The sequence below is a fragment of the Crinia signifera genome, chromosome 9 (genome assembly GCF_055691185.1).
Source record: "Crinia signifera chromosome 9, ASM5569118v1, whole genome shotgun sequence".
In the NCBI taxonomy this organism is placed as follows: Eukaryota; Metazoa; Chordata; class Amphibia; order Anura; family Myobatrachidae; genus Crinia; species Crinia signifera.
The window spans coordinates 127540218-127566410 of record NC_139225.1 but is presented as its reverse complement, the minus strand read 5'-3'; the positions used below and the strand labels follow the sequence as shown (position 1 = coordinate 127566410).

The window sequence follows — 26193 nt, the reverse complement described above, 5'->3', positions numbered from 1 at the left end:
TTTCGTGCTGCTCAGAATGGGCATTTCGTGCAGCTCAGAATGGGCATTTCGTGCAGCTCAGAATGGGCATTTCGTGCTGCTCAGAATGGGCATTGCGTGCAGCTCAGAATGGGCATTGCCTGCAGCTCAGAATGGGCATTGCCTGCAGCTCAGAATGGGCATTGCGTGCAGCTCAGAATGGGCATTGCGTGCAGCTCAGAATGGGCATTGCGTGCAGCTCAGAATGGGCATTGCGTGCAGCTCAGAATGGGCACTGCTTGCAGCTCAGAATGGGCACTGCATGCAGCTCAGAATGGGCATTGCCTGCAGCTCAGAATGGGCATTGCCTGCAGCTCAGAATGGGCATTGCGTGCAGCTCAGAATGGGCATTGCATGCAGCTCAGAATTGGCATTGCATGCAGCTCAGAATGGGCATTGGGTGAAGCTCAGAATGGTCATTGCGTGTAGCTCAGAATCGGCATTGCGTGCAGCTCAGAATCGGCATTGCGTGCAGCTCAGAATCGGCATTGCGTGCAGCTCAGAATGGGCACTGCTTGCAGCTCAGAATTGACATTGCGTGCAGCTCAGAATCGTCAGGAAGTGTCAGATAAATATACAGTTTGCACGTTGCTGTCTGATCACCTAATCCTTCTCACTACTTGCTTATAACAAACAGCCAGTGTATAAATTTAAATGTATATGTCTTCTACATCATTTGCCTCCTATTCCAACGTAGTTTTATATGCTTTTTAATAGATTGGTTGATCTAACTTGTTTGGTCACATGACCCATGTGATAGGGTATTTAAGCCAGAATGAACCATGTGTCAGTTATCCTTTGATAAAGCTGCCTGGAGCAGCGAAACCGGTTAGGATTTCTACCTCACCCACCCCACCACTTACTCAGGTGAACCATTCTGAAGATTTATTCCATTAACAGCCTGGAATGTCCATCACCAGATCCATTGGCTCCCCACTCTGAGGAAATTATCCCAATATTGTTCTCCGGAAGTCCAACTCCAGCTTTACTGGCCCCCCGCTTACTCCATTGGATTACAAACATCTCTGCACTACTAGTAGAGGTTGAGGACACCCGCCTTTAACATCTGGCAACAGGAGTTGGTGATTCGTGCCACCTTGGGCCACTCCTGGCATCTACATCTTTGTGCCCTCCCTCCATACTGCAGCTTGGGGACAGCATCTACACCATCTCTTGGACATTCCGGTTCATCCCCACCATTGAGTGGGCGCCATTTGTGTACATTTTCTGAACATCTGAGACTTCCAGGACCTTCCCCCCATGTGGTTCGGTGTGGTGAGATGTCATTGACATTTTATATTGTTTACATTTATTATTGTTCACTGTTTTTAGCCTCTGGCTTCATACATTTTAGAAATTGTATTAAATTGTTCTAGATCCAACCAATCTTTCACTTTTTCATTTTTAATTGCTCTTATTGTTTATTAATAGTATCTCTATTAGCGCTGCCCACCCCCGTCTTTTTGTCTTGTGTCTACCATTTTGTACAGGACTAACTACCCTGTCCCAGGGCAGCTGCTTAGAAAAGCCACTCAGTCAGGCGCACCTGTTCCTGAATCACCCAGTGTGATCCAGGTTCACCCCCTTTTTTCCTGCAGCTCAGAATCGGCATTGCGTGCAGCTCAGAATGGGCATTGTGTGCAGCTCAGAATGGACATTGGCCCTTATTCAGATCTGATCGCAGTACAAATGTTTTCTCAAAATGGGCAAAACCATGTTCACTGCAGGTGGGGCAGATGTAACATGTGCAGAGAGAGTTTGATTCGTGTGAGTTATTTTGTTTCTGTGCAGGGTAAATACTGGCTGAATTATTTTTACACTGCAATTTAAATTTCAGTTTCAACACACCTAACCCAAATGTAACTCTCTCTGCACGTTACATCTGCCCCACCTGCACATGGTTTTGCCCATTTTGAGAAATCATTGTGTGCAGCTCAGAATCGGCATTGCATCTAGGTAGCATGTAGCTCAGAACCAGGCCTCATAGGTGTACACACAGACACAAAACTACATAACAGGTAAAAACCGAAAAGATATGTGAAGTGACAGTTAATGAGATGCGAAAATGTGATTTTTGTGAAAAAACACTGATTTTGCTGCGAAATTACAATTTTTAGTCGAGTCGGAACTCGCATCCAGATGTTTTCACAGTAAAAAGTATACAATTCGCATATTTAATGAGATGCGAATTCTGGAAAATTAGTCTAAAAATCACCAAACATTTACACCAGGTTCTGATATGCGAATTGGCCAGAACCCTGCACTGATCATTGAGATCTGTGCATGGTCCTTTGTTAAAAAATGTGTTAAGCCATGTACACACGGCAGCGATAGGGGCTGATATCGCTGGGAATATAGTCGCTGGCGACCATAGTGCCAAAGATGAGAGTGTGCCTTGGCGATAAATCGTATGCCTTGGCGATAAATTAATATGTCATGCGGGGGGGGGGGTTCTTGATATGTCATGCCGGGGGGGTTAATATGTTGTGCCTAGGGGCGGCCTGACCCCTAAATCCGGCCCTGCCCATATATTTGGAACCAGGACCGGCTCAATGAGCCTGGGGCTGGTTATGCTCAGGAGGGGGGACCCCAAGCTATTTTTTTTTTTTTTATATATATAAACACAAATTTGCACATTACCTCAAATTCGCACATTTTCATACCTAAAATTCACCCATTATCGCACTTAATCGCACTTTTTTCCCGGAATACGCACCTCATTAAATATGCGAGTTCGCGGCAAAAAATGCGATTTCAAAAAGTGCGATAATGGGCGATTTTGAAAGTGTGAAAAAAATCGCATTCTATTAAATGTCACCCGTGATCAGTGCTATATTGGGCTCAAAAATGTCTCCCATACAATGATTCCAGTCACTACATGAGGGGGTGACAATTGTACAAATTCAATCTATTTCTGTGGGCTGTGGCTGATTGGCAGTAATGCATTATATTGCAGGATATTAGCATATCATTAGTGGAAGCTGCCATGTATCGCTACCTAGGGTATGCAACATCCCACTACACATAAAAAGCCTAATTCAGCATGTTTCGCTAAGGTGAGGAAGCCTCTTTCGGTTTCCAGCCCCTTGCTAAACTGTGAGAGAATTGCGAATGGAGCACTAATAGCTAATCCTGTCCATACACAATTCCTGAACCATCAGAGTTTTTGCCGTCTGTACAATTGTAAATAATGTCTGAGGCCTCCATTAGTCAGCAACTGAGACGGGCTGGAAGTGGTAATCACTGACATCCTCAAAACGCCTGGACACACCTGCATCTCTACCGACACACCCAGAAAATGGGAAGTTTCCACCCCCAAACGCCAGTTTCCTGTCAGTCAAGGTCCGGCCGCTTTGCGTTTCCGATTCATACACTATTTCCCCTCGTGAATGCACAATGCATACGAAGCGCATGATCAGAATTCAGTGCCATACTCTCCACCCAACAGTTCTCATGGAAGATGCAGGAAGAGTATCCGAACCAGGTCTTACCTCATTGCAGTCCTGAAGGAAGTGTTGCAGCTGAAGGTGATCTTTCAGTCTCTGCAGCCATTTCTGGGCTAGGGCCATGTTACGCTGACTCCTGGGGAAAGAGAACGTACAATGTTTATGTTCTGCACCTTCCCCTAGAAGTAACCTCTGTGTCTTATACACATAAAAGATTCCCCAAACACAAGACCATGTATTAGGCATTGTCCATTTTTAGCTCAGAAACTGTTCGCCCTTCCTAACAAACACTGATCACATGTGCAGCGTTACATATACTGTAGTCCCACAGCACAGGTTCTGCTCGGCATGTTCAATGTACTGTGGGCCCAATTCAGACCTGCTGGCTAAGCTGCGTATATTGGAGCAGGTAAACCAGGGTTAAGTCTCCTCTCTGGGAGAAGCCTGGAGAGGAGACTGTCAGCAGCACTTCCGGGGCGGGCCCTGATGTAGACGTCATCATGCCCCGCCCCCCCAGTACAGCAAATCCCACAATGTGAGGGTCTTCGAGGAGAGGGCGGGCTAAATGACAGGAATTGCCTCTTTAGCCCCATCCCACCCCCTGGAAAGCCGCAAATTGCGGTAATTTACTGCTGCGGCCAGGGAGATTCGGGGATTCCGATGGCATCCAGGAGGGTTGCCCACCAGAAGACCGCATCACCAGAAGACCTGCATAATTACTGTCAGCAGCACTACAGGTCTTATGCAGACAGCATCACCAGCAGATCTGCATAATCACAGTCAGCGGCACTACAGGTCTTGTGCAGACAGCATCACCAGCAGATCTGCATAATCACAGTCAGTGGCACTACAGGTCTTGTGCAGACAGCATCACCAGCAGATCTGCATAATTACTGTCAGCAGCACTACAGGTCTTATGCAGACAGCGTCACCAGCAGATCTGCATAATCACAGTCAGCGGCACTACAGGTCTTGTGCAGACAGCATCACCAGCAGATCTGCATAATCACAGTCAGTGGCACTACAGGTCTTGTGCAGACAGCGTCACCAGCAGACCGGCATAATCACAGTCAGTGGCACTACAGGTCTTGTGCAGACAGCATCACCAGCAGATCTGCATAATCACAGTCAGCGGCACTACAGGTCTTGTGCAGACAGCATCACCAGCAGATCTGCATAATCACAGTCAGTGGTACTACAGGTCTTGTGCAGACAGCGTCACCAGCAGATCTGCATAATCACACTCAACGGCACTACAGGTCTTGTGCAGACAGCGTCACCAGCAGACCTGCATAATCACAGTCAGTGGCACTACAGGTCTTGTGCAGACAGCGTCACCAGCAGATCTGCATAATCACAGTCAGCGGCACTACAGGTCTTGTGCAGACAGCGTCATCAGCAGATCTGCATAATCACACTCAACGGCACTACAGGTCTTGTGCAGACAGCGTCACCAGCAGACCGGCATAATCACAGTCAACGGCACTACAGGTCTTGTGCAGACAGCGTCACCAGCAGACCTGCATAATCACAGTCAGCGGCACTACTGGTCTTGTGCAGACAGCGTCACCAGCAGACCTGCATAATCACAGTCAGCGGCACTACAGGTCTTGTGCAGACAGCGTCACCAGCAGATCTGCATAATCACACTCAACGGCACTACAGGTCTTGTGCAGACAGCGTTACCAGCAGATCTGCATAATCACACTCAACGGCACTACGGGTCTTGTGCAGACAGCGTCACCAGCAGACCGGCATAATCACAGTCAACGGCACTACTGGTCTTGTGCAGACAGTGTCACCAGCAGACCTACATAATCACAGTCAGCGGCGCTACTGGTCTTGTGCAGACAGCGTCACCAGCAGACCGGCATAATCACAGTCAACGGCACTACTGGTCTTGTGCAGACAGTGTCACCAGCAGACCTGCATAATCACAGTCAGTGGCACTACTGGTCTTGTGCAGACAGCGTCACCAGCAGACCTACATAATCACAGTCAGTGGCACTGCTGGTCTTGTGCGGACAGAGTCACCAACAGACCTGCATAATCACAGTCAGTGGCGCTACAGGTTTTACGTAGGTACTGCGCCCCGATTCAGACATGATCACTCATCTTCAAATCTGCAGATGACTGCCCAGAGAGAGTGAAAATTCAACCTGTGTAAATCTGTGAGAGAATTGCGAAAACCTCGCTATTTCCAGCAAATCCACAGCGGTGTAGCTAGGTGCCATGGTGCCCAGAGCAAGGGCATACTTTCTCCCCCCCCCCCCCATGGGGGCATGGCTAACATGTGTTGGCATGTTAAATTTAAAAAGAAAAAACTTAAAAAATAAGACACTATATAAGACGCTGGTACGGAATCTGCTGCGCTATATAAGACACTATAACAGAATCTGCTGCGCTATATAAGACACTGTAACGGAATCTGCTGCGCTATATAAGACACTGTAACGGAATCTGCTGCGCTATATAAGACACTGTAACGGAATCTGCTGCGCTATATAAGACACTGTAACGGAATCTGCTGCGCTATATAACACACTGTAACGGAATCTGCTGCGCTATATAAGAAACCGTAACATAATCTGCTGCACTATATAAGACACTGTAACGGAATCTGCTGCGCTATATAAGACACTGTAACGGAATCTGCTGCGCTATATAAGATACTGTAACGGAATCTGCTGCGCTATATAAGGAACTGTAACGGAATCTGCTGCTCTATATAAGACACTGTAACGGAAACTGCTGCGCTATATAAGACGCTGTAACGGAATCTGCTGCGCTATATAAGACACTGTAACGGAATCTGCTGCTCTATATAAGAAACTGTAACGGAATCTGCTGCTCTATATAAGACACTGTAACGGAAACTGCTGCGCTATATAAGACACTAACGGAATCTGCTGCACTATATAAGACGCTGTAACGGAATCTGCTGCGGTATATAAGACGCTGTAACGGAATCTGCTGCGCTATATAAGACACTGTAACAGAATGTGCTGCGCTATATAACAACCTATAACGGAATCTGCTGCGCTATATAAGACACTGTAACGGAATCTGCTGCGCTATATAAGACACTGTAACGGAATCTGCTGCGCTATATAACACACTAACGGAATCTGCTGCGCTATATAAGAAACCGTAACATAATCTGCTGCACTATATAAGACACTGTAACGGAATCTGCTGCGCTATATAAGACACTGTAACGGAATCTGCTGCGCTATATAAGATACTGTAACGGAATCTGCTGCGCTATATAAGGAACTGTAACGGAATCTGCTGCTCTATATAAGACACTGTAACGGAAACTGCTGCGCTATATAAGACGCTGTAACGGAATCTGCTGCGCTATATAAGACACTGTAACGGAATCTGCTGCGCTATATAAGAAACTGTAACGGAATCTGCTGCTCTATATAAGACACTGTAACGGAAACTGCTGCGCTATATAAGACACTGTAACGGAATCTGCTGCACTATATAAGACGCTGTAACGGAATCTGCTGCGGTATATAAGACGCTGTAACGGAATCTGCTGCGCTATATAAGACACTGTAACGGAATCTGCTGCGCTATATAAGACACTGTAACAGAATGTGCTGCGCTATATAACAACCTATAACGGAATCTGCTGCGCTATATAAGACACTGTAACGGAATCTGCTGCGCTATATAAGACGCTGTAACGGAATCTGCTGCGCTATATAACAACCTGTAACAGAATCTGCTGCGCTATATAAGACACTGTAACAAAATCTGCTGCGCTATATAACAACCTATAACGGAATCTGCTGCGCTATATGACACTGTAATGGAATCTGCTGCGCTATATAAGACACTGTAACGGAATCTGCTGCGCTATATATGACACTGTAACGGAATCTGCTGTGCTATATAAGGCACTAACGGAATCTGCTGTGCTATATAAGATGCTGTAACGGAATCTGCTGCGCTATATAAGACACTGTAACGGAATCTGCTGCGCTATATAAGACGCTGTAACGGAATCTGCTGCGCTATATAAGACACTGTAACGGAATCTGCTGCGCTATATAAGACACTGTAACGGAATCTGCTGCGCTATATAAGATGCTGACAGCTGTAAATAAATATATATATATACAGATAAAGAATAAAGATATATACAGCACACAGCAGGGCCAGAGAGATTTACTCTCCCCACAACCCCCTCCCCTCCCCCGGGCCCCACGAATGCCAAACCCAAGTTTTTTATGTTTATTTTTAACAACATTAATTAGTTGTATATAAAAATAAAAAATCCACCTTCAATAAGTATTAACAGGGCGGCAGCAGCAAACCTTCTCCTCCTCCAGGCTACAGCCAGCGCTTGGGAAGGCTGATGACGCTGCTGTAGCCAGGGAGGAGGGAGTGAGTCACTCTGCATAGCAGAGGCAGGTGACTCTGGGTGGGAGGAGTCTTTATTGCGGTTACGCTGCGCTGCACGGAAGCCGGACCGGGCAGCAGCAGCAATTTTTAGTAAAGACAGAGGATTCAGCCCGCCGCCCGGCCTCACCGTCCGTGACGCTTGGCGGCAGAGACCGGGCGAGCAGGGCAGGACGGAGGCAGGCACCGGGTAGGGCAGCCGCCGGCGCACGCTGCCCTACCCGGCATACCTTGAACTTGTGCAGCAGGTATCATTTGCGGAGGCAGGCGCCGGGTGGGGCAGGACGGAGGTAGGCGCCGGGTAGGGCAGGGCAGCCGCCGGCGCACGCTGCCTTACCCGGCATACTTGAACTTGTGCAGCAGGTATCATTTACGGAGGGGGGGCGGGCCGGCGGCGCCATTCGACCAATCGCCGCCCAGAGCATGAGCTCCGGTGGCTCCGCCCTCCCTACGCCTCTGCAAATCCATACCCAATTCACTCATCATCTAATGATTTTTCCAGTCTGTGCAAATGTACAGTAAGTAACTCTGACTTTCCATAATTGTGTGACAGAAACAGGCAGATCGAGGCTGGCACTGACATCGCGGGTTCTCACTGAAAACGCCTGGGCGCGCCTACGTTTTTTTTCTGACACTCACAGAAAACGTCCGGTCACCACCCTCCTGTCAGTGAAATTGCGATTGCGGTTATATCGGTATGCTATTTTTTCTATTTGGGTTAGAGCATGCACATTATGATCCATACGCCTGCGCAGTTGTTTAATAATAAAATGCAAATTCACACAACAGCGATCAGGTCTGAATTGGGCCCTGTAACACCTGTGAGTTAGCGCCACACTTCTCGGTCACCCAAACTCACAGAACTGCTCACAACTATATCGCACTTTTGAGTAAAATCAGGCAGTGCGATGTGGTGCCGTGTCCACATCTAATTGGATTGATCACTTAGAATTAAGCGAGACTCAGCCAGAGATACTAATACAATTTGTCAGACATTCTCAGAGATTCCCAGCTGGCCGCCTCTAAAGTGGATTAGGATCAAGCTGTTTTAATACACTGAGTATCTCTACCTCTCAAAATCCCGAATAATCCCCATCAGCAAGGTGAATAACCATTGAGCCATTGGTGTATTTATAATGGGTGTAGTGTGTACGGTCCCGGGGGGGGGGGGGCCACAACACACAAGCTGCATCCATTTCTGAAATACTGCCCCCCCCCTCCCAAAGTCTTGCATCATCGGCAGCAGCGCTGTAGAAATCACGGAGAAGATGGCGTGTCTGCCATTTTTCCTGTGTTTTATGCATGGCTGCCACAACATTTTCTTGGAGTCTGAGCCCTCTAGTGCTCAGACTTTGCATTGTTTTCAGCAGAGAGGAGGGGACCCAGGTGGAGAAGGCTGCACACGGGCCTTCTCCTCTCTGAGAATGCTCCAGCATTAAAGCATCAAGGGATTGATCATTAATAAGACACAGTTCAGTACCCTCCTATCAGCAGCCCCTCACCCTCAATCATCATTGTTGTTTAGAAAATTGAATAATGTCCAGTGGCGGATTTACTTATGGGCTGTAGGATTGCTGTCTGAGATTGCACTGGCATCACTGCGACTGGCAGTGACTTCCTATTGAAAGTCCTACATGCCAGCAGGGCCGGTGCAAGGCTTCTCAGCAAAACTAGGCAAAACTTCAACCTACTCTATCCCCCCAAATCCCCCCCCCATTTTTTTTAGATCATGTGGTCATCCAATCCCCATGACGCCGCCCCCTGGAAGGTGGCCAAGTCCCCTGCTTTTCCTCTGCACCCTCCCCTTTGCCACCCACAATAGAGTACAAGGAGGAGGGGGCAGCAATGTAGGAAGTATGACTCAAGGGAAAGTATAGCGGTGAGGTCTTAGAAGTTCCACAGCCGCCACCTGCATTAAGTACAACAAGGATCCTCATAGACATCCTTGATTTTTTGATTTGCAGACTTGGTGGTGCCCCCCAGATCCCGGCGCCCTAGGCAGCTGCCTAAAGCTGCCTAGTGGTAGAGCCGGCCCTGCATGCCAGTCACCCGCAGTAAGGCAGTCCAATTGGGAGGTGTTTTCTTCCTCGGGGACTGTTAGTACAGGCAGCAATAGGCAGAGAGCTGGCTTGTAGGAAGCCACACCCTGCCTTATGGTGTAGCCCCAGCCAGCTTGTATGGGCGGCAGCCTAGGAAAATAACGGGAGTGTCTGGCGAAATGTTTGGCGCGCCTGAGTGTTTTAGGAGAGGGTGTGTGATGTCAGCTCCTGGACAGGTACGCCTTTTTCCATCACGCCGTCGAGTAAGTCTCTGGCTACTGTGAACCTATTACGATCGATCTTGGATATATTCACTTGGATGTGAATGGATGTGTAGCCGTACAAATCCATTCGCACAGCAAGCACATTAATTGGCAAGGCGGGATTTCAATCTAGCAGGGGGGAGGAGTCTTAACTAAGAGTAGTGTGGAGTGGAGTAGTGTGGAAGGAGACTGGAGTAGTGTGGAAGGAGACTGGAGTAGTTTGGAGGGAGACTGGAGTAGTATGGAAAGAGAGTGGAGTAGGGTGGAAGGAGACTGGAGTAGTGTGGAGGGAGACTAGAGTACTGTGGAGGGAGACTAGAGTAGTGTGGAAGGAGAATGGATTAGTATGGAAAGAGAGTGGAGTAGGGTGGAAGGAGACTGGAGTAGTGTGGAGGGAGACTAGAGTACTGTGGAAGGAGACTGGAGTAGTGTGGAAGGAGACTGGATTAGTGTGGAAAGAGACTGGAGTAGTGTGGAGGGAGACTGGAGTAGTATGGAAGGAGACTGGAGTAGTGTGGAAGGAAACTGGATTAGTTTGGAGGGAGACTGGAGTAGTATGGAAAGAGAGTGGAGTAGTGTGGAGGGAGACTGGAGCAGTGTGAAAGGAGACTGGAGTAGTGTGGAATGAGACTAGAGTAGTGTGAAAGGAGAATGGAGTAGTGTGGAAGGACACTGGATTAGTGTGGAAAGAGACTGGAGTAGTGTGGAAGGAGACTGGAGTAGTGTGGAGGGAGACTGGAGTAGTGTGGAAGGAGACTTGCGTAGTGTGGAAGGAGACTGGATTAGTTTGGAGGGAGACTGGAGTAGTGTGGAAGGAGACTGGATTAGTTTGGAGGGAGACTGGAGTAGTATGGAAAGAGACTGGAGTAGTATGGAAAGAGAGTGGAGTAGGGTGGAAGGAGACTGGAGTAGTGTGGAGGGAGACTGGAGCAGTGTGAAAGGAGACTGGAGTAGTGTGGAAGGAGACTAGAGTAGTGTGGAAGGAGACTGGAGTAGTGTGGAAGGAGACTGGATTAGTGTGGAAAGAGACTGGAGTAGTGTGGAGGGAGACTGGAGTAGTATGGAAGGAGACTGGAGTAGTGTGGAAGGAGACTGGATTAGTTTGGAGGGAGACTGGAGTAGTATGGAAAGAGAGTGGAGTAGTATGGAAAGAGAGTGGAGTAGGGTGGAAGGAGACTGGAGTAGTGTGGAGGGAGACTAGAGTAGTGTGGAAGGAGACTGGAGTAGTGTGGAAGGAGACTGGATTAGTGTGGAAAGAGACTGGAGTAGTGTGGAGGGAGACTGGAGTAGTATGGAAGGAGACTGGAGTAGTGTGGAAGGAGACTGGATTAATTTGGAGGGAGACTGGAGTAGTATGGAAAGAGAGTGGAGTAGTGTGGAGGGAGACTGGAGCAGTGTGAAAGGAGACTGGAGTAGTGTGGAATGAGACTAGAGTAGTGTGAAAGGAGACTGGAGTAGTGTGGAAGGAGACTGGATTAGTGTGGAAAGAGACTGGAGTAGTGTGGAAGGAGACTGGAGTAGTGTGGAGGGAGACTGGAGTAGTGTGGAGGGAGACTGGAGTAGTGTGGAAGGAGACTTGCGTAGTGTGGAAGGAGACTTGCGTAGTGTGGAAGGAGACTGGATTAGTTTGGAGGGAGACTGGAGTAGTATGGAAAGAGAGTGGAGTAGGGTGGAAGGAGACTGGATTAGTGTGGAAAGAGACTGGAGTAGTGTGGAAAGAGACTGGAGTAGTGTGGAAGGAGACTGGAGTAGTGTGGAAGGAGACTGGAGTAGTGAGGAAGGAGACTGGAGCAGTGAGGAAGGAGACTGGAGTAGTGTGGAAGGAGACTGGATTAGTGTGGAAAGAGACTGGAGTAGTGTGGAAAGAGACTGGAGTAGTGTGGAGGGAGACTGGAGTAGTTTGGAGGGAGACTGGAGTCGTTTGGAGGGAGACTGGAGTAGTATGGAGGGAGACTGGAGTAGTGTGGAAGGAGAATGGATTAGTGTGGAAAGAGAGTGGAGTAGTGTGAAAGGAGACTGGATTAGTGTGGAAGGAGACTGGATTAGTGTGGAAGGAGACTGGAGTAGTGTGGAAAGAGAGTGGAGTAGCGTGGAAGGAGAATGGATTAGTGTGGAAAGAGAGTGGAGTAGTGTGGAAGGAGACTGGAGTAGTGTGGAAGGAGACTGGATTAGTGTGGAAGGAGACTGGATTAGTGTGGAAGGAGACTGGAGTAGTGTGGAAAGAGAGTGGAGTAGCGTGGAAGGAGACTGGATTAGCGTGGAAAGAGACTGGAGTAGTGTGTAAGGAGACTTGGAGTAGTGTGGAAGGAGACTGGAGTAGTGTGGAAGGAGACTGGAGTAGTGTGGAAGGAGACTGGATTAGTGTGGAAAGAGACTGGAGTAGTGTGGAAGGAGACTGGAGTAGTGTGGAGAGAGACTGGAGTAGTTTGGAGGGAGACTGGAGTAGTGTGGAAGGAGACTGGATTTCTGTGGAAGGAGACTGGATTAGTGTGGAAGGAGACTAGAGTAGTGTGGAAGGAGACTGTTAGTACCCCACCACACAGCCTAACCCCAACTTCTAAAGCCTCATACACACTTGCCATTTTTACCCAGCGAGTATGGGGAGCGATGATGTGAAATGGGTGTAAAATTGCTCAGTGCATACATACTGGGAGTTTTTTTTAAGAGGGTGAATAAAATTCCATAGTACGAGACTATGGAAGGTGGTTCACTCGGCTGGTAAAGCAGCCCGACGGACGGTGGTGGTCACCTGTCAGTGAAGCATAGTGCTTTAGCGTTACACGGAATTGCCAGATTGCAGGCGCTGGCACGCCTGTGAGCACTAATACCCTGGTAATGAGCACGTACGTAAAAAACTATAATTAATGTATGAGAAACTTTTTTGGCATGGAGGGTGCAAAATCTCTAGTTCCACTGCTGAGGCTGGGTGGAGGACGTAGAGAGAAAGGAGGCCGGCATTGTGAACCTTTGCCTAGGGTGCCTAGGGTACATTTTTTAGTGAGTTTGGTACGCGTCCAAACCGCTTGTAGAAGATTTATTATATAAGCTGTGAAAAAGGTATAACACCATTATATATTCTCTTCCACATATCCATTCATTGGAGAAAAAAAGGAGGATCAAGCTGAGAGAAAGAAAAACACGGTGGAGGAGAAATTCACATAAAGGGAAGTACCCCCTTTTTCTCTTACACCTTGCTATACAGCCTCAAGATCAAAAATATGTCCATTTAGAGAGCGCCTAGAATTTGAATTTCATTTGTATATAGCTAAATCTTTCTTTGGGGATCCTAAAGGGTAAGACCCCAGGAAATTCAGAAGGGCGAACTATAAATACACATCCAGCGCTACGTTAACCTTCAAATCCATTTTTTTGCTACGAGTGTAGGGAGAAGACTGGAGAGTGCCGCCCCCGCGCCCCCCATGGATCACTGCAAACGCCTCTGAACCAGGTCTGGATGCGCTGCGGGGAGTAGGAGGGAGTGTAGGGAGAAGCTGGAGTGGAGAAGGTAGACGGAGGGCGCATCCCCCCCCCCCCCCCCCGGGACCGGGTCAGAGAGGAGGGGGGCGGGGGACGGGCGCCTGGGGCGCTGAAAGAGGTTACACCGGCCCTGGTGATAGGGTCTGTATTATGGTTTTTTTGTCATTATGTTTTGCATTGTTGTAATACAAAAATGTAAGTGAGAACAACTGTAATCTAGTGACACGGAGATTTCCTATATGTATCTATGGAACTGAAGTGCTACTGTTCCCAGGCAGCCGGGGTTTGTGAGTTGTTCCTGGGAACTTAAAGAACCATGAAATGATTCCAGGAGGCATCCTGAAACCACACTGTAAAACATTTACCATTGCAGTAAACTAGCAGCTACTGTATCATTCATATATCCATCTCCACCAGAACTCCAGCTTATCCTGCAAAATCACGATGAAGTAAGGATAACGGAGGGTCAGCGGCTGGGCAGAACTGTTATATATTATGTTAGCAGCTTGGTCCAGAATATTTTCTTTATTTTTTTGCTTTTTAGATATTCACCTTTCCATGTATACTTTTCCTTCCCTTACCCGGCAGTACCTAACCATGTAAATAATATATATCCAGTAGGCAAGTCAGAGCCAGTCAGTCACCAAGCTCCTTGCTGACTGCTGACTAAGGATATGTATGAGAAAAGGGGGAAAGGAGTCATAGCATATGACTGTGGTTGCCTCGGCAATTATATGAAACTTGCAAATTAATAGTAACTTGACCAATATCCTTAAAAAATTTACATCACCAAAATGTCACCTCTGAACCAGTGGCTCATGTTGAAGAAACTGCTTTTAGGGGATTGCTCATTTTTAAGAATAGTGCAACCAAAAAGAAGATTTTTACAGTACCTACTGCGCCCAAGTGCAGCAATAATAATAACACTAAAAAAGGGGAATAGTTCCAAACCCCCAGAAATTACAATTCAAAACAGAAAAATGGTGAAATAATAATCGCGCACATGCAATAAAAGGTAGGAAATATAGTTACGTATCCCTGTGTGGTGAGAATTATGATGCAATTCAATCCCAAATCCAACAATGTTTCTCATGCAAAAAAAGAAGAAAAAATATACATAGTGTAATACTGTTTTAAATAATACAGAGTCTCTTATTAAAATTTCCAAATGGGGTGAAATCCGTCCAGTATGGGTCTTTGTGATGATAAAATCTTATAGGATCACCCTTTGTGCTGAATCAACCATAAGATGCTTACAATAAGCTTACAGTCACAATATTTCATAAAACATGTAAAGGTATCTTTAAAATTGCTGCTCACGTGATCTTACTTCATCTAAAAGATGTATCCTCCCATAAAGGTTTCTTTTCTCCAAGTCAAGGAAACAGCACCCAAGCAGACCAAAAAAGTTAAAGTAATGGTTTATTGATATAAAGATGGAAACAGTGAGTGAGTGACAGAAAGCCCGGGGAGCAACGAGGGCGCCACTGGTAACTCACCACAGACACAGTCACTACACAAGTGAAGAATGCCTTCCACAAAAGTCCAAATAAAAAACACCAACGCGTTTCAACACTGAAGTCTTCCTCAAGGTGTCAATAAATCAATATCAATAAAACCATTACTTTAACTTTTTTGGTCTGCTTGGGTGCTGTTTCCTTGACTTGTAGAAAAGAAACATTTATGGGAGAATACATCTTTTAGATGAAGTAAGATCACGTGAGCATCAATTTTAAAGATACCTTTACATGTTTTATGAAATATTGTGAATGTAAGCTTATTGTAAGCATATTATGGTTGATTCAGCACAAAGGGTGATCCTATAAGATTTTATCATCACAAAGACCCATACTGGACGGATTTCACCCCATTTGGAAATTTTAATAAGAGACTCTGTATTATTTAAATCAGTATTACACTATGTATATTTTTTCTCCTTTTTTTGTATGAGAAACATTGTTGGATTTGGGATTGAATTGCATCATAATTCTCACCACACAGGGATACGTAACTATATTTCCTACCTTTTATTGCATGTGCGCGATTATTATTTCACCATTTTTCTGTTTTGCATTTTTAAGATTAGTTTATAAGCGTTACATTTTTCATTTACAAAGAAATGTGCTCAACTTAATGTCCCTATAGCTAGAATGTTAAATCTTGATCTAGATAATTATTATATGTTTATTTTTTCAGGTTATAAATGAAGACATCTCAAACTAGACTAACCAGACCCTGATGTAACTTTAAACGTACCTCTTCTGGATTCCGACAATCCTCTCCTGTACACGATCCGCAAATACATTTCCAAGTCGTATCAAGCTCTCCCCGGCATCCACCGCCACTGAGACCTTCTGCAAGTTCATTTCCATAGTAGTCAGAAAATCTTTGTGCTTCTTAATGGCTATCTCCACCCCTTGTACCGTGTTGGGCAACTCAACGTGAGCCAAGGCCGATTCCTGTAACCACAAGGAACTTAGATATTGCTAAAAGCTGAAATCTCACACACGTAATATTATTTAATACTAGTTAAAATCCCTTTAATCAGTTTTATGTGATTTGTATAAATGTGGTCTGAAAATGATTACACATATTGATTAAACAGGTTCTGTGGCTGTTTAAAAAAAATGTTGAAATGAAGTCTGATGGCTGTTTAAAAAAAAACAGTTGAAATTGAGTCTTGAAGACAGCCAGCCACAGAACCTGTGTAATTAATATGTGTCCGGAATTAAAGGGATGAGGTGGTAACCCTAAGAGGAAGTGACACTCTGTCTATCCCTGGAATGCATAATGGAACGCCAAAACAGCTTCTGGAAAGACAGAGAAAAGGTAATAGTGATGATCACTTCCGGGACAGCTATTACTAAAGATTGGGAAGCATGGGTAACTACTAAAAAGTTTGCTTACGTGGCGATATAGCCAGGAACAATAAATATCTAACTCCAGCCCCCGGCAACCTTTTAAGGGATTGATTAATATTATTATGAAGTCCGGAGATCACGTGACATCAACAAAAAAAGTCACGTGATCGGGACTCCATTAAAGTTTAGATCAGTTGTATTGTATAATTTTTATTGTCTGCCTTCTATTATTATGAATTCAATTTAAGACGCTTTACCACAGTATGATTTTAGTATATTATGAGTATGAATAAAATTATTTTATTCAGTCTAAGCAGTAAATAATAAAAATTAGAAACAGCTGGTGCAATTATCGGCCATATTGGCCTAGGGAATAAATATACAGACACTCCACAGGGAAAGACACCTTTGAAAAAGCTGAGAGACCGTCAGCGAAACGCGTCAGTGCCCAGCACCCCTCTCCAAGTCTTCCTCCATTGCATTGTGGACTACAAATACCACTTTTTTGGATACCTGAACCAGGACTCAGTTTTGGACTCTGCCCCTGCCCGGGCCGGATTAAAGCCAATACATTAAGGACAATATCTTTGCTACACTCCTAAGGGGACCTTTCCATCTGCTGCAAGCCATACAGCAACAGTCACCCCGTCATGCGTGTCATATCAATAACTGTGCTATTCAGCTTCACTTTCGCAATTCCATCTGAGCCCAATAGGAACAGGATCCTCATTAAGAGCCAGATTCTCTAAGCTTCAAAAGTGATAAAATGGAGAGTGATAAACAGCCAGCCAATCAGCTCCTACCTGCCATGTCCCAGACTGTGTTTGAAAAATGTCAGACAGGAGCTGATTGGCTGGCTGTTTATCACTCTCCATTTTATCACTTTTGAAGCTTAGAGAATCTGGCCCTAAGGAAGATAAGAGGGGTGCTATTCCTTTAATGCATCTTTTATGTATTGAATTGCACCATTTTTAGAGGTCTTATTCAATGAAGTATATTAATTCATGTTATTTTAAAGTGTGTGTATGTGATGTCTTACAAGGATTAAATTAATGTTGACATCATACTGGTTGGTAATTTGTTCCTCAAAGCGCAGTTTTCTCTTTTCTTTTTAAATTCTCCACCCTACCTCCAGATCCTATCTCAGGGGTCAGGGAACTTTTTTTTTACCTTTTTACCCCAAAAGTATATTTAGATATGACAATGTTACCACCTTCATTTGATAGGAAGGAAATAATATATTATTAATTAATTATTATCACAGCAAAATAAATATAGTTTGTATGTGTATATATGTATATCCTGATCCTGATCACGGGGTACAAGTACCCCGAAACGTTGATGATGCAACACCTTGCCGTTTTTGCACCATTAAATAAGTTGGATCGAGCCTGTGGAGTGCTGCCTGTCTGTATCCTCTGTATATATATATATATATATATATATATATATATATATATATATATATATATATATATTCTGTGTATGGGATGAATAATCCATGATGAGCACTCACCAGTAAAAACATCAATTCTTTTAATTTCGTACTTGCTTGTTACAATATAAAGATCTTACTTCAAGGATCCTCAGATCCTGTAGGTCGACGTTTCGGCCACTAGAGGGCCTTTTTCAAGACAGCTCCAAATACTCACAACTGCACAGTTCAAGGATTTCAAGTATATATATATATATATATATATATATATATATATATATACATATACACACACACACATATTTTATTGTACATACATTTAATATAGCCCAAGAGGACTCAGAATTGCAGGCGGAGCAGGAGCCGAATATACACCGAGTGGTCACTACTTATGCGGGCACGGCTCAGAGACACAGCCGGGCGTGCAAATAGATACATATGCATGCCCTGACATATACACACCGGGCTGTGTCTCGGCAGTGTGACCGTGCATTACCCCCAGGAATTTTTACCCCATTTGGGGTCATTTACCCCCATTCCCCCACCAATTCCCTATCTGCTCCTACCTCCAATCTGTCTTCACAGCTCCCTCTCTCCACATCCAGTAAGTTTGAAACAGATTAGTGTCCCTACAAAATTTGCTTTCACTTTCAGAAGAGTAATTCACTTCATGTAGATGTCTGCCTGCATTTTGGGTGTCAAGAGAGTATGGCCCCAACTGGACTGCTGATCACCGTTTGCTACTCAAACTCCACCGTACTCACCGTCCACGTCCTCAGCCCGTTCTGTCCTATTGCCTCAGGTGCTTGTGCGCCACGCCTCCTGGTCTGCTTGCTGGCCTTCCGGGGCAGTGTTGGTAATTACGGCCAGTGTGTGAAATGAAATGGATATGGGTATTGGGGAGTAAAGCTGGCCATACATCTACAGATCGATTGTCAGACTGGGCTGGTTGGAACAAAATCCTGGTAACGGATGAGAGTAAATGACAGTTGACCATTTGCTTTGAAATGCTGGAAAACTGACAAAATCTGTCATTCCGATATTACCAGGTTTTTGTTCCAATCAGCCTAATCTGACAATCGATCTGTAGATGTATGGCCATTCATTCTACTCTAATTTGCCTATTGAATACCTAGATACTGTAGATCTATCCACCTGATCCTGTGCCAGAGACCCTGTGCTAGCAGTTCAGTCCAGGGCCCCCCTGTATCTATCCTGCTTCCCATTGCCTAGGTGTTGTACATCCACTGCAGGACAGTATGCACCTGGCCTGCAGCATTTTGTCCCAGGAAATGAGGGGCAGATTAATTAAGCCTGGTGAAGTTATAAAGTCGCCTGTGACAATGTACCAGCCAACCAGCTCCTAACTGTCAAGTTACAGGCTGTGATTGAAAAATGACAGTAATGGGGCCTACACACGGGGAGATGTGCTTCTGGGCAATGCTAGATGTCTCAGAACGCTCATCATTTACTGGATAGCGATGTGCCGCTGTGCGATCTGTCAGGGTCAGTGTTCTCGAGTGAGACCTCTGGCCCCTGACACCAGCGATTATAGATTTATATATCATGCTGGATATTAATCGCTGGCCAATATTGCTATGGCCCACACACACAGTGATGTAGGGCCATGTTCAATCTGTAAGGAGCTGATTGGTTGCTGCGTTATCACCGGAGACTTTATCACTTCACCAGGCTTCATACATCTGCCCCTAAGTGGAATGTAACGGGAACAACATAAAATGTGCAGCATTTATTGCCCTGCCTATTGGGTAAAACAGGGGGTTACCATCGGAAGCCGATCATGCATATTTATTATCCATTAGCGGAAAAGAACATTTTTAGGCAATAATGAGTCTATAACAAAGGCAAAAGCTTCCCAATTCTTCCCCAAAAGCAGCCGATCCACCGTCCCTGCCCCATTACATCAGACGGGGAGTCCGTCTCGCACGGTTATTCTGGAGAACGTTCGGGAAATATAAAGTATGCACGTCCTATTTTGTTTCTATTTTGTTTTGTGCTATATTTACCTCCACTGCCCTGCAACATTCTCTGTTCCCTGATCTGCCCCCTGGAACCAGCACTACGACGCTGACATTCTCTCAGTGCCGGGACATTGCATAACCAGACATTGCAGCCTTAAGACAGAGAAAGATGTGTTTCTGGTGGCGGCAGCCACAGATGCCATCGTGCTTGAAGGCATCTGTCACCCGACATGACGGATGTGCCGGGAGATGCATCATGGGAGGGGAATGGCATAGAATCATTTAGTTATCATGGTTCGGTTAACTCAGTGTTCTAAACTGGGCAGGGCTTGAAGATGAGATTTGCATAATTGTGGCAGAGCCCCGCCCTCCTTGCAGCCAGGTAAGGGTTCTAGTGGGAACATTGGGGCATGATTCAGACCGGCGCGCCAGGCTGTGTATAGTCGGAGCCTAGCGATGCAGGTTAATGCCGCCCTGGCGAATGCAACCCCCCCCTGCTGCCCGCTTGCCCTCCTTACAAGCTACGCTTACACTTCCCTCGCATTCGCCCATACAGAGGAAATATCATTCGATGGTCGTCGCTCACCATCGAATTATTTTTTTTCCCTCTGTTTGCAGCTAAAAGTAAACCATGACCTACTTTTCAACTGCCCAGACTTCTGCGAATTGGGGGGCGGGCACTGACGTCATGTGACTTAATCCGCCTGCCCCGAGTAGGCAGGGGCACACCTGTTTTCGCTGGAGTCCGCCCAGCTTTTCTATGGGCACGCCCACTGTTTTTGTAGGCACGCCCATTAAACACTAGGTGTCCACCCTGGAACGCACCCCTGGCTGCCAATCAATGTGTGAATGCCCCGGAGAGTAAATTTCTCGCCAAAGCCGTTCGCTGCAGGGGTGTGCACATGCGAATTTGCGCCTATGCACATGCACAGACCCCCACCATCGGGATACGGTCATTGGGTTGGTTGACAGTCATTAGGTCGACATGAGTCTAGGTCGACATGTAGGAAGGTCAACATGAGTCTAGGTCAACATGGGTTAGGTCCACAGGGCCATTAGGTCCACAGGGTCATTAGATCGACATGGGTTGGGTCGACAGTCAAAAGGTCGACATGGAGTTTTTCACATTTTTTTGAGCCGACAGGCGGTATTTCATGCCCTACCATCCACTAGGGCGTGGTGGGAGAATAATATAGTGTGCCGACTGCAGCGAGGCACCGTGCCCGAAGCATGGCGAGCGCAGCAAGCGATGCGAGGGGACACGGCGCTATGTTTCAGTGTCCATGTTGACTGTATTGAAATTTTGGCAAAAAAAAAAGTGAAAACCTCATGTCACCTTTTGACTGTTGACCTAACCCATGTCGCCTAATGACCATCTCGACCTAACCCATGTCAACCTAGACTCACGTCGACCTTCCTACATGCCGACCTTGACTCATGTCGACCTAAATGCATGTCGAGCTAATGGTGTTGACCTACTGACTGTAGACCAACATTGTGGTGACCGAACGATCCATACCCCCCATCATCGGAGACGGGACCAAATTCGCACCTGAACAAACAGGTCTGAATAGGCCCCATTGCCTGCTCTGGCTCAAATCTATCAGACTAATAGGCAGCTAGTAATCTACTGTCTAATAACTAAGCAGATTTAGCAACATCCGTGGGTGCCACATTCGGCAGTGACATCACAGACCAGCACCATTCCTACAGCCTAACACTAACACCAGGAGCATCAGTCCACACCTTTATAAGGGGGTGCAGTGAATATTCAGAATGCTGACAGCAAGCACTGGGGTTAGGGTTAAGCTTAGTGTTAGGTACTAGGAAGAGGATTAGGGTAAAGGTGCCTACATGGTACGAACGCATCGCATGTGATTTGCGTATGACTGGATCCGAACCTAGTTCAAAAAGTATGTGCGGTGCATTCTTTTTGAGCTGTGCCATGGGATGTGCGCGGGAGCGTGCATCGCACCCACAAAACGCACTGTGTATGGGTACCTTTACACTGCGGAGTGGTGGGTTCCGGTTAAAAATCTGTCAGGCTTCCTGTCGGCATACTGATCGCCAGGATATGGATACCAACCCCTTCATATGTAAAAGGCCGCCAGCAGTTTCTACTATTATTTTGGATGAATAAAGGAATAAAGGATGGAATGATATATCTTTCCGCCTTTAATCAAATTGGTCAGTGTGTACAAAGGAAGTCACCCCTTACATTGGCCGGGTTGCCGGTCACCCCTTACGTTGGCCCAGTTGCCGGTCATTCCACTGGCTTTGGAGAGTAAATAAAGGTACTTGTGTAGTTTTACGGCGGCAGCTGCCCGCCCGCTCCTTCCGGGCCCGCGTCCCCATCGCGCTCGCCACACTTTATCAAATCAACTCCACGCTGACGTGGGGACCCTATTTCTTTGGCACCATGATTTGTTTTAAACCAGGACGGGTTCTTTGAGGGGGGACCGCGAATTTGCATCTCAATAGTCAAATTCTTAAAAAATCTATGATTTTGAAAATTGCAATAAGGTGCGGTTTTAGAACTTTACTAAAAATCACATCCCATTCTCTTTTTGAAAACCACAGTTTGAAGTCCTAAATGGGAAGCGAGCGGAAGAACTGCCAGGCCTAGCTCATAATATAGGAAAGAAGTAGTCCCCTAAGAATGAATGTTAATAATTCATACTTGCATCAGTATCAGCATGTATGTATAATCAAATACCAACTTCTCTGACATGATATGGTAATTGGGCTGATTGGGGGTGAAATCCGATTTCTTTGATGGAAGATATAAGGAATACATAATTTGTGAGAAGTCCCCATGGAACTGTGTTATTGTAAAACCATATTACCATAATCACACGCCTCTAGTAGTTATTTCAGGATTAGAGGGATGGGGGAGATGTAAAAAGCGGTGATAAGGGAGGAGGAGTGAGCCAGAGGAGAAGTGACCAATGGCAACCAATCAGCACTGAAGTAACATCTATTATTTGCATAACATAAAATGATACAGAGCAGCTGATTGGCTTCATACATCTACCCCTCAATGTGATCAATAATTGTTAGAGTTTTGGGAGTCAAGTTTTGTCCACTTGTCTAACAAGCGGTTAGGATGCTGGTGGTCAGAATACTGACATCCCGATGGAGGGAATTCTGTATGGGGAAAGTAAGTTAGGATGCCGGTGTTGGTATATTGAACACCGGCATCCTGATCACCATGATGTTAACAGCATTCAGTCTAATATCTCTTATGGTGCGTACACACTGTTCGATTCCGCTTTCCATTTGATTTCTATTAGATACGGACTATTCCACCTGCTTTGAAGTTTTTTCTACTCCTTTTTTCAATTTACACTAATTTCTATTCAATATTCCATTCCATGTGCATTTCATTTACTATTAGATTTGCTATTAGATTAACATTGGCTTCAGGCAGGACACTGCCATTACTATATTTTCTATTCGATTTACACTACACGGGAGCGCACACTGGGATAGAATCTGCATTGATTATAGAAAAACCATTCGATGCCCATTCGATTTTCTATTCCATTTTGCTTCCCGGGATCGGGATCGGCGGGATCCGGCCTAAAAAAACGCCAGGATTTGAATCCCGGCATTGGATCTTCCAATCCCGGGATTTTGGGATTAGATGCGCATGCACATATCTAATGCCGGGCAGCATCTGAGCAAGTGCTCAGATGCTACCCAGGAGTTCCTGATCCCCAGACTGCAGTCTGGAGCGTGTATGGGCAGTCCGACTTGCGCAGCGTGACCTCTGACCATCACGCTGCGCAGGTCGGACTGCCCATACCCGCTCCAGAATCATCTCTCACCATTGAGTCCGGACCTGGCAGCGTCCGGGCGGCTCTGCTGCTACCGCCGCTGACGCCACCTGCTCCTGTCTGCAGAATGTCTGCCCTGCTCCCGGCTGCCCGTGTAAATGAATGTGCGGGGCGGCCGGAGCGGGGGGGACTGGGCTTCTTTTTAGCATGTTTTTTGGCCTAAACTGCTTAGAGATGACAATACCAGGATTGAGCATTTTTCAATCCCGATTCCTGGGAATGAAAAAAATGCCCCGGGATTGGCATCCCTACTGTAGAAGCAAAATTCAATAGAACATTGAATGGTTTTTCTACATTCGATGCAGATTCGATCCCAGTGCGCGCTCCCATGTAGTGTAAATCAAACAGAAAAACAGTCTTGGCAGCCAAGACTATATAGTGGAAATCTAATAGTAGATAATACAAATCTAATGTGTCCACTGCAGCATTCGATTCGATGTCCATCTCCTGCCTGGAGCCAGTGTTGATCTAATAACAAATCCAACAGCAAATCCAACAGCAAATCCAATGCACACCGCTTAAAATTTGAATCCAAAATAGTGGAGATTGAAAAGGAGTAGAAAAAACTTCAGAGCAGGTCTAATAGTCCGTACCTAATAGAAATCGAATCGAAAGCGGAATCAAACCGTGTGTATGCACCTTAACCTTTTGAGTGCCAACAGCGCTGTGAGCAATCCTCAAAATAGCTGCAAAACATGGCAGCATCGCTCACAGCGACTGTATAAATATATAAATACTGTATAGTATACTTTATAGTATAAAGACAGATACAGCCAAGCCAATTAATTGAAGTTTAGTTGAATATTGCACCCAGAAAAAAAGAACAGTCGCTGTGCGCGACGCTGGCATTTTTAACGGATATTTTTGGGGATCTCTCACAGCAAGGTTTGGCAAGCAAAGGGTTAATAAAAATTTTGACACATTTTCTTGGCACTCCAAGGGTTAAGCATTGCATTTTCTCATGTTCCCCTTTGAGTGCCAACATCTCTGTGAGATGTGCAAAATATCTGCCAAAAATGCCCAATGTACAAGTAGAAATGAAAAAAATTTATAAAAAAAAAAAAAAGATTATGGGGAAATTTACTAAAGGAAATTTGTAAAAAAAATAGGTGTATTTGTATCCAGAAATACACTTATTTTTGACATTTACTATCCCGAAAATACGGCAATTCGTATTGATAGCACATAAATACGAATACGAATTGCCGTATTTTCGGGATAGTAAATGTCAAAAATGAGTGTATTTCTGGATACAAATACACCTATTTTTTACAAATTTCCTTTAGTAAATTTCCCCCAATATTTCATCTATAAGGTAAATATTAAAGGTCATTATGATGAATAAAAATGTTTGCTTTTGCAATTTTCACACTTGGCACTCAAATGGTTAACCTCATTTAACACTATTGCAATTGCCCCCAATAACATATTGGCTATTCCAGGCAATTCAATGAGATTGCTTCATAAAAGACACATTTTTTTCCTGAAAATGTGCAGGGTCAGTGAAAGTATTTTTAGCACTGCAGCCCCACTGGCTGCTTTCAGGGAATTTGCTTTTCCTGCCGCATACAGCATGAGAAAACAAATCCCCTATAAGCCGTTGGACAGCTCCTGGTGAGCCAATTACTCATGATCAGTGATCACAGGTAAATGAATATCGGCCATGCTGTCTCTGTGTTTTTAACAAATTCATGCTTTGAGAATTGGATTAGAATAATACATAACTGCAGTACAGGTATTTTCATGGCCCATAACAATGAAGGCAGGTAGTAAACCAAGGCTTTCTCCAAGAATTAAGCTCTTGACACAAAACTGGTGGCACAGAAATTTTGGAATTAATGACCAGCATCATTTAAACAGGGGATCTATAGCACTCCTACGCAGACAAGGTACAGTATGTTGACTATGATTTGCCATTTGTCACACAGGTCAAGGCATAGTTGCCTACCCTCCTGCATTCTGCAGGAGACTCCCTGAAATAGCAGCAATCTCCCTCTCTCCCTCATTAGTCTAGCAATCTCCTTCATTTCACCTAGATCACATTACAGTGTTACATTTTTTGGGAAAAAAGGAATGAGCGATAGATACATTTACATTGAATCATCAGAGCCATTTCCTAGCACTTATATAAGTATAGTATCTCTTACTAACTGCTTTGGGGCTCATCTACATTTGGATATAAGTAATTTTAAAAGATTCCTCTCAGATGTAGCAGTACACAACCACCACGCTTCTAGGTGCCACGTGCACTATCTCTTTTCACATTCTCACCATATATGTAACTAGGCATGCCCTTTGGGTGGAGCATGACACACCCCCTCAATGGGGCGCTGTGCAAAATTATTTTACCAACTATAATCTCCCTGAAACCAGTTTTCAAAAGTAGGCAAGTATGGGTCAAGGTGGCTCACATAACT

At 45.4% G+C, this 26193-nt stretch overlaps 1 protein-coding gene across 2 annotated transcripts in view; it reads right to left on the bottom strand.

Annotated features, from left to right (window-relative positions):
- SPTBN4 (spectrin beta, non-erythrocytic 4) overlaps nt 1-26193 on the bottom strand; it is a 135181-nt gene that overhangs the window by 69631 nt on the left and 39357 nt on the right. For both annotated transcript variants that reach the window (XM_083159722.1, XM_083159723.1), the window contains exons 19-20: nt 15916-16118; nt 3510-3600 (exon numbers count right to left, since the gene is read on the bottom strand). In XM_083159722.1, the coding sequence (XP_083015848.1) occupies nt 3510-3600; nt 15916-16118 (294 nt within the window). The remainder of the gene's footprint in view (nt 1-3509; nt 3601-15915; nt 16119-26193) is intronic.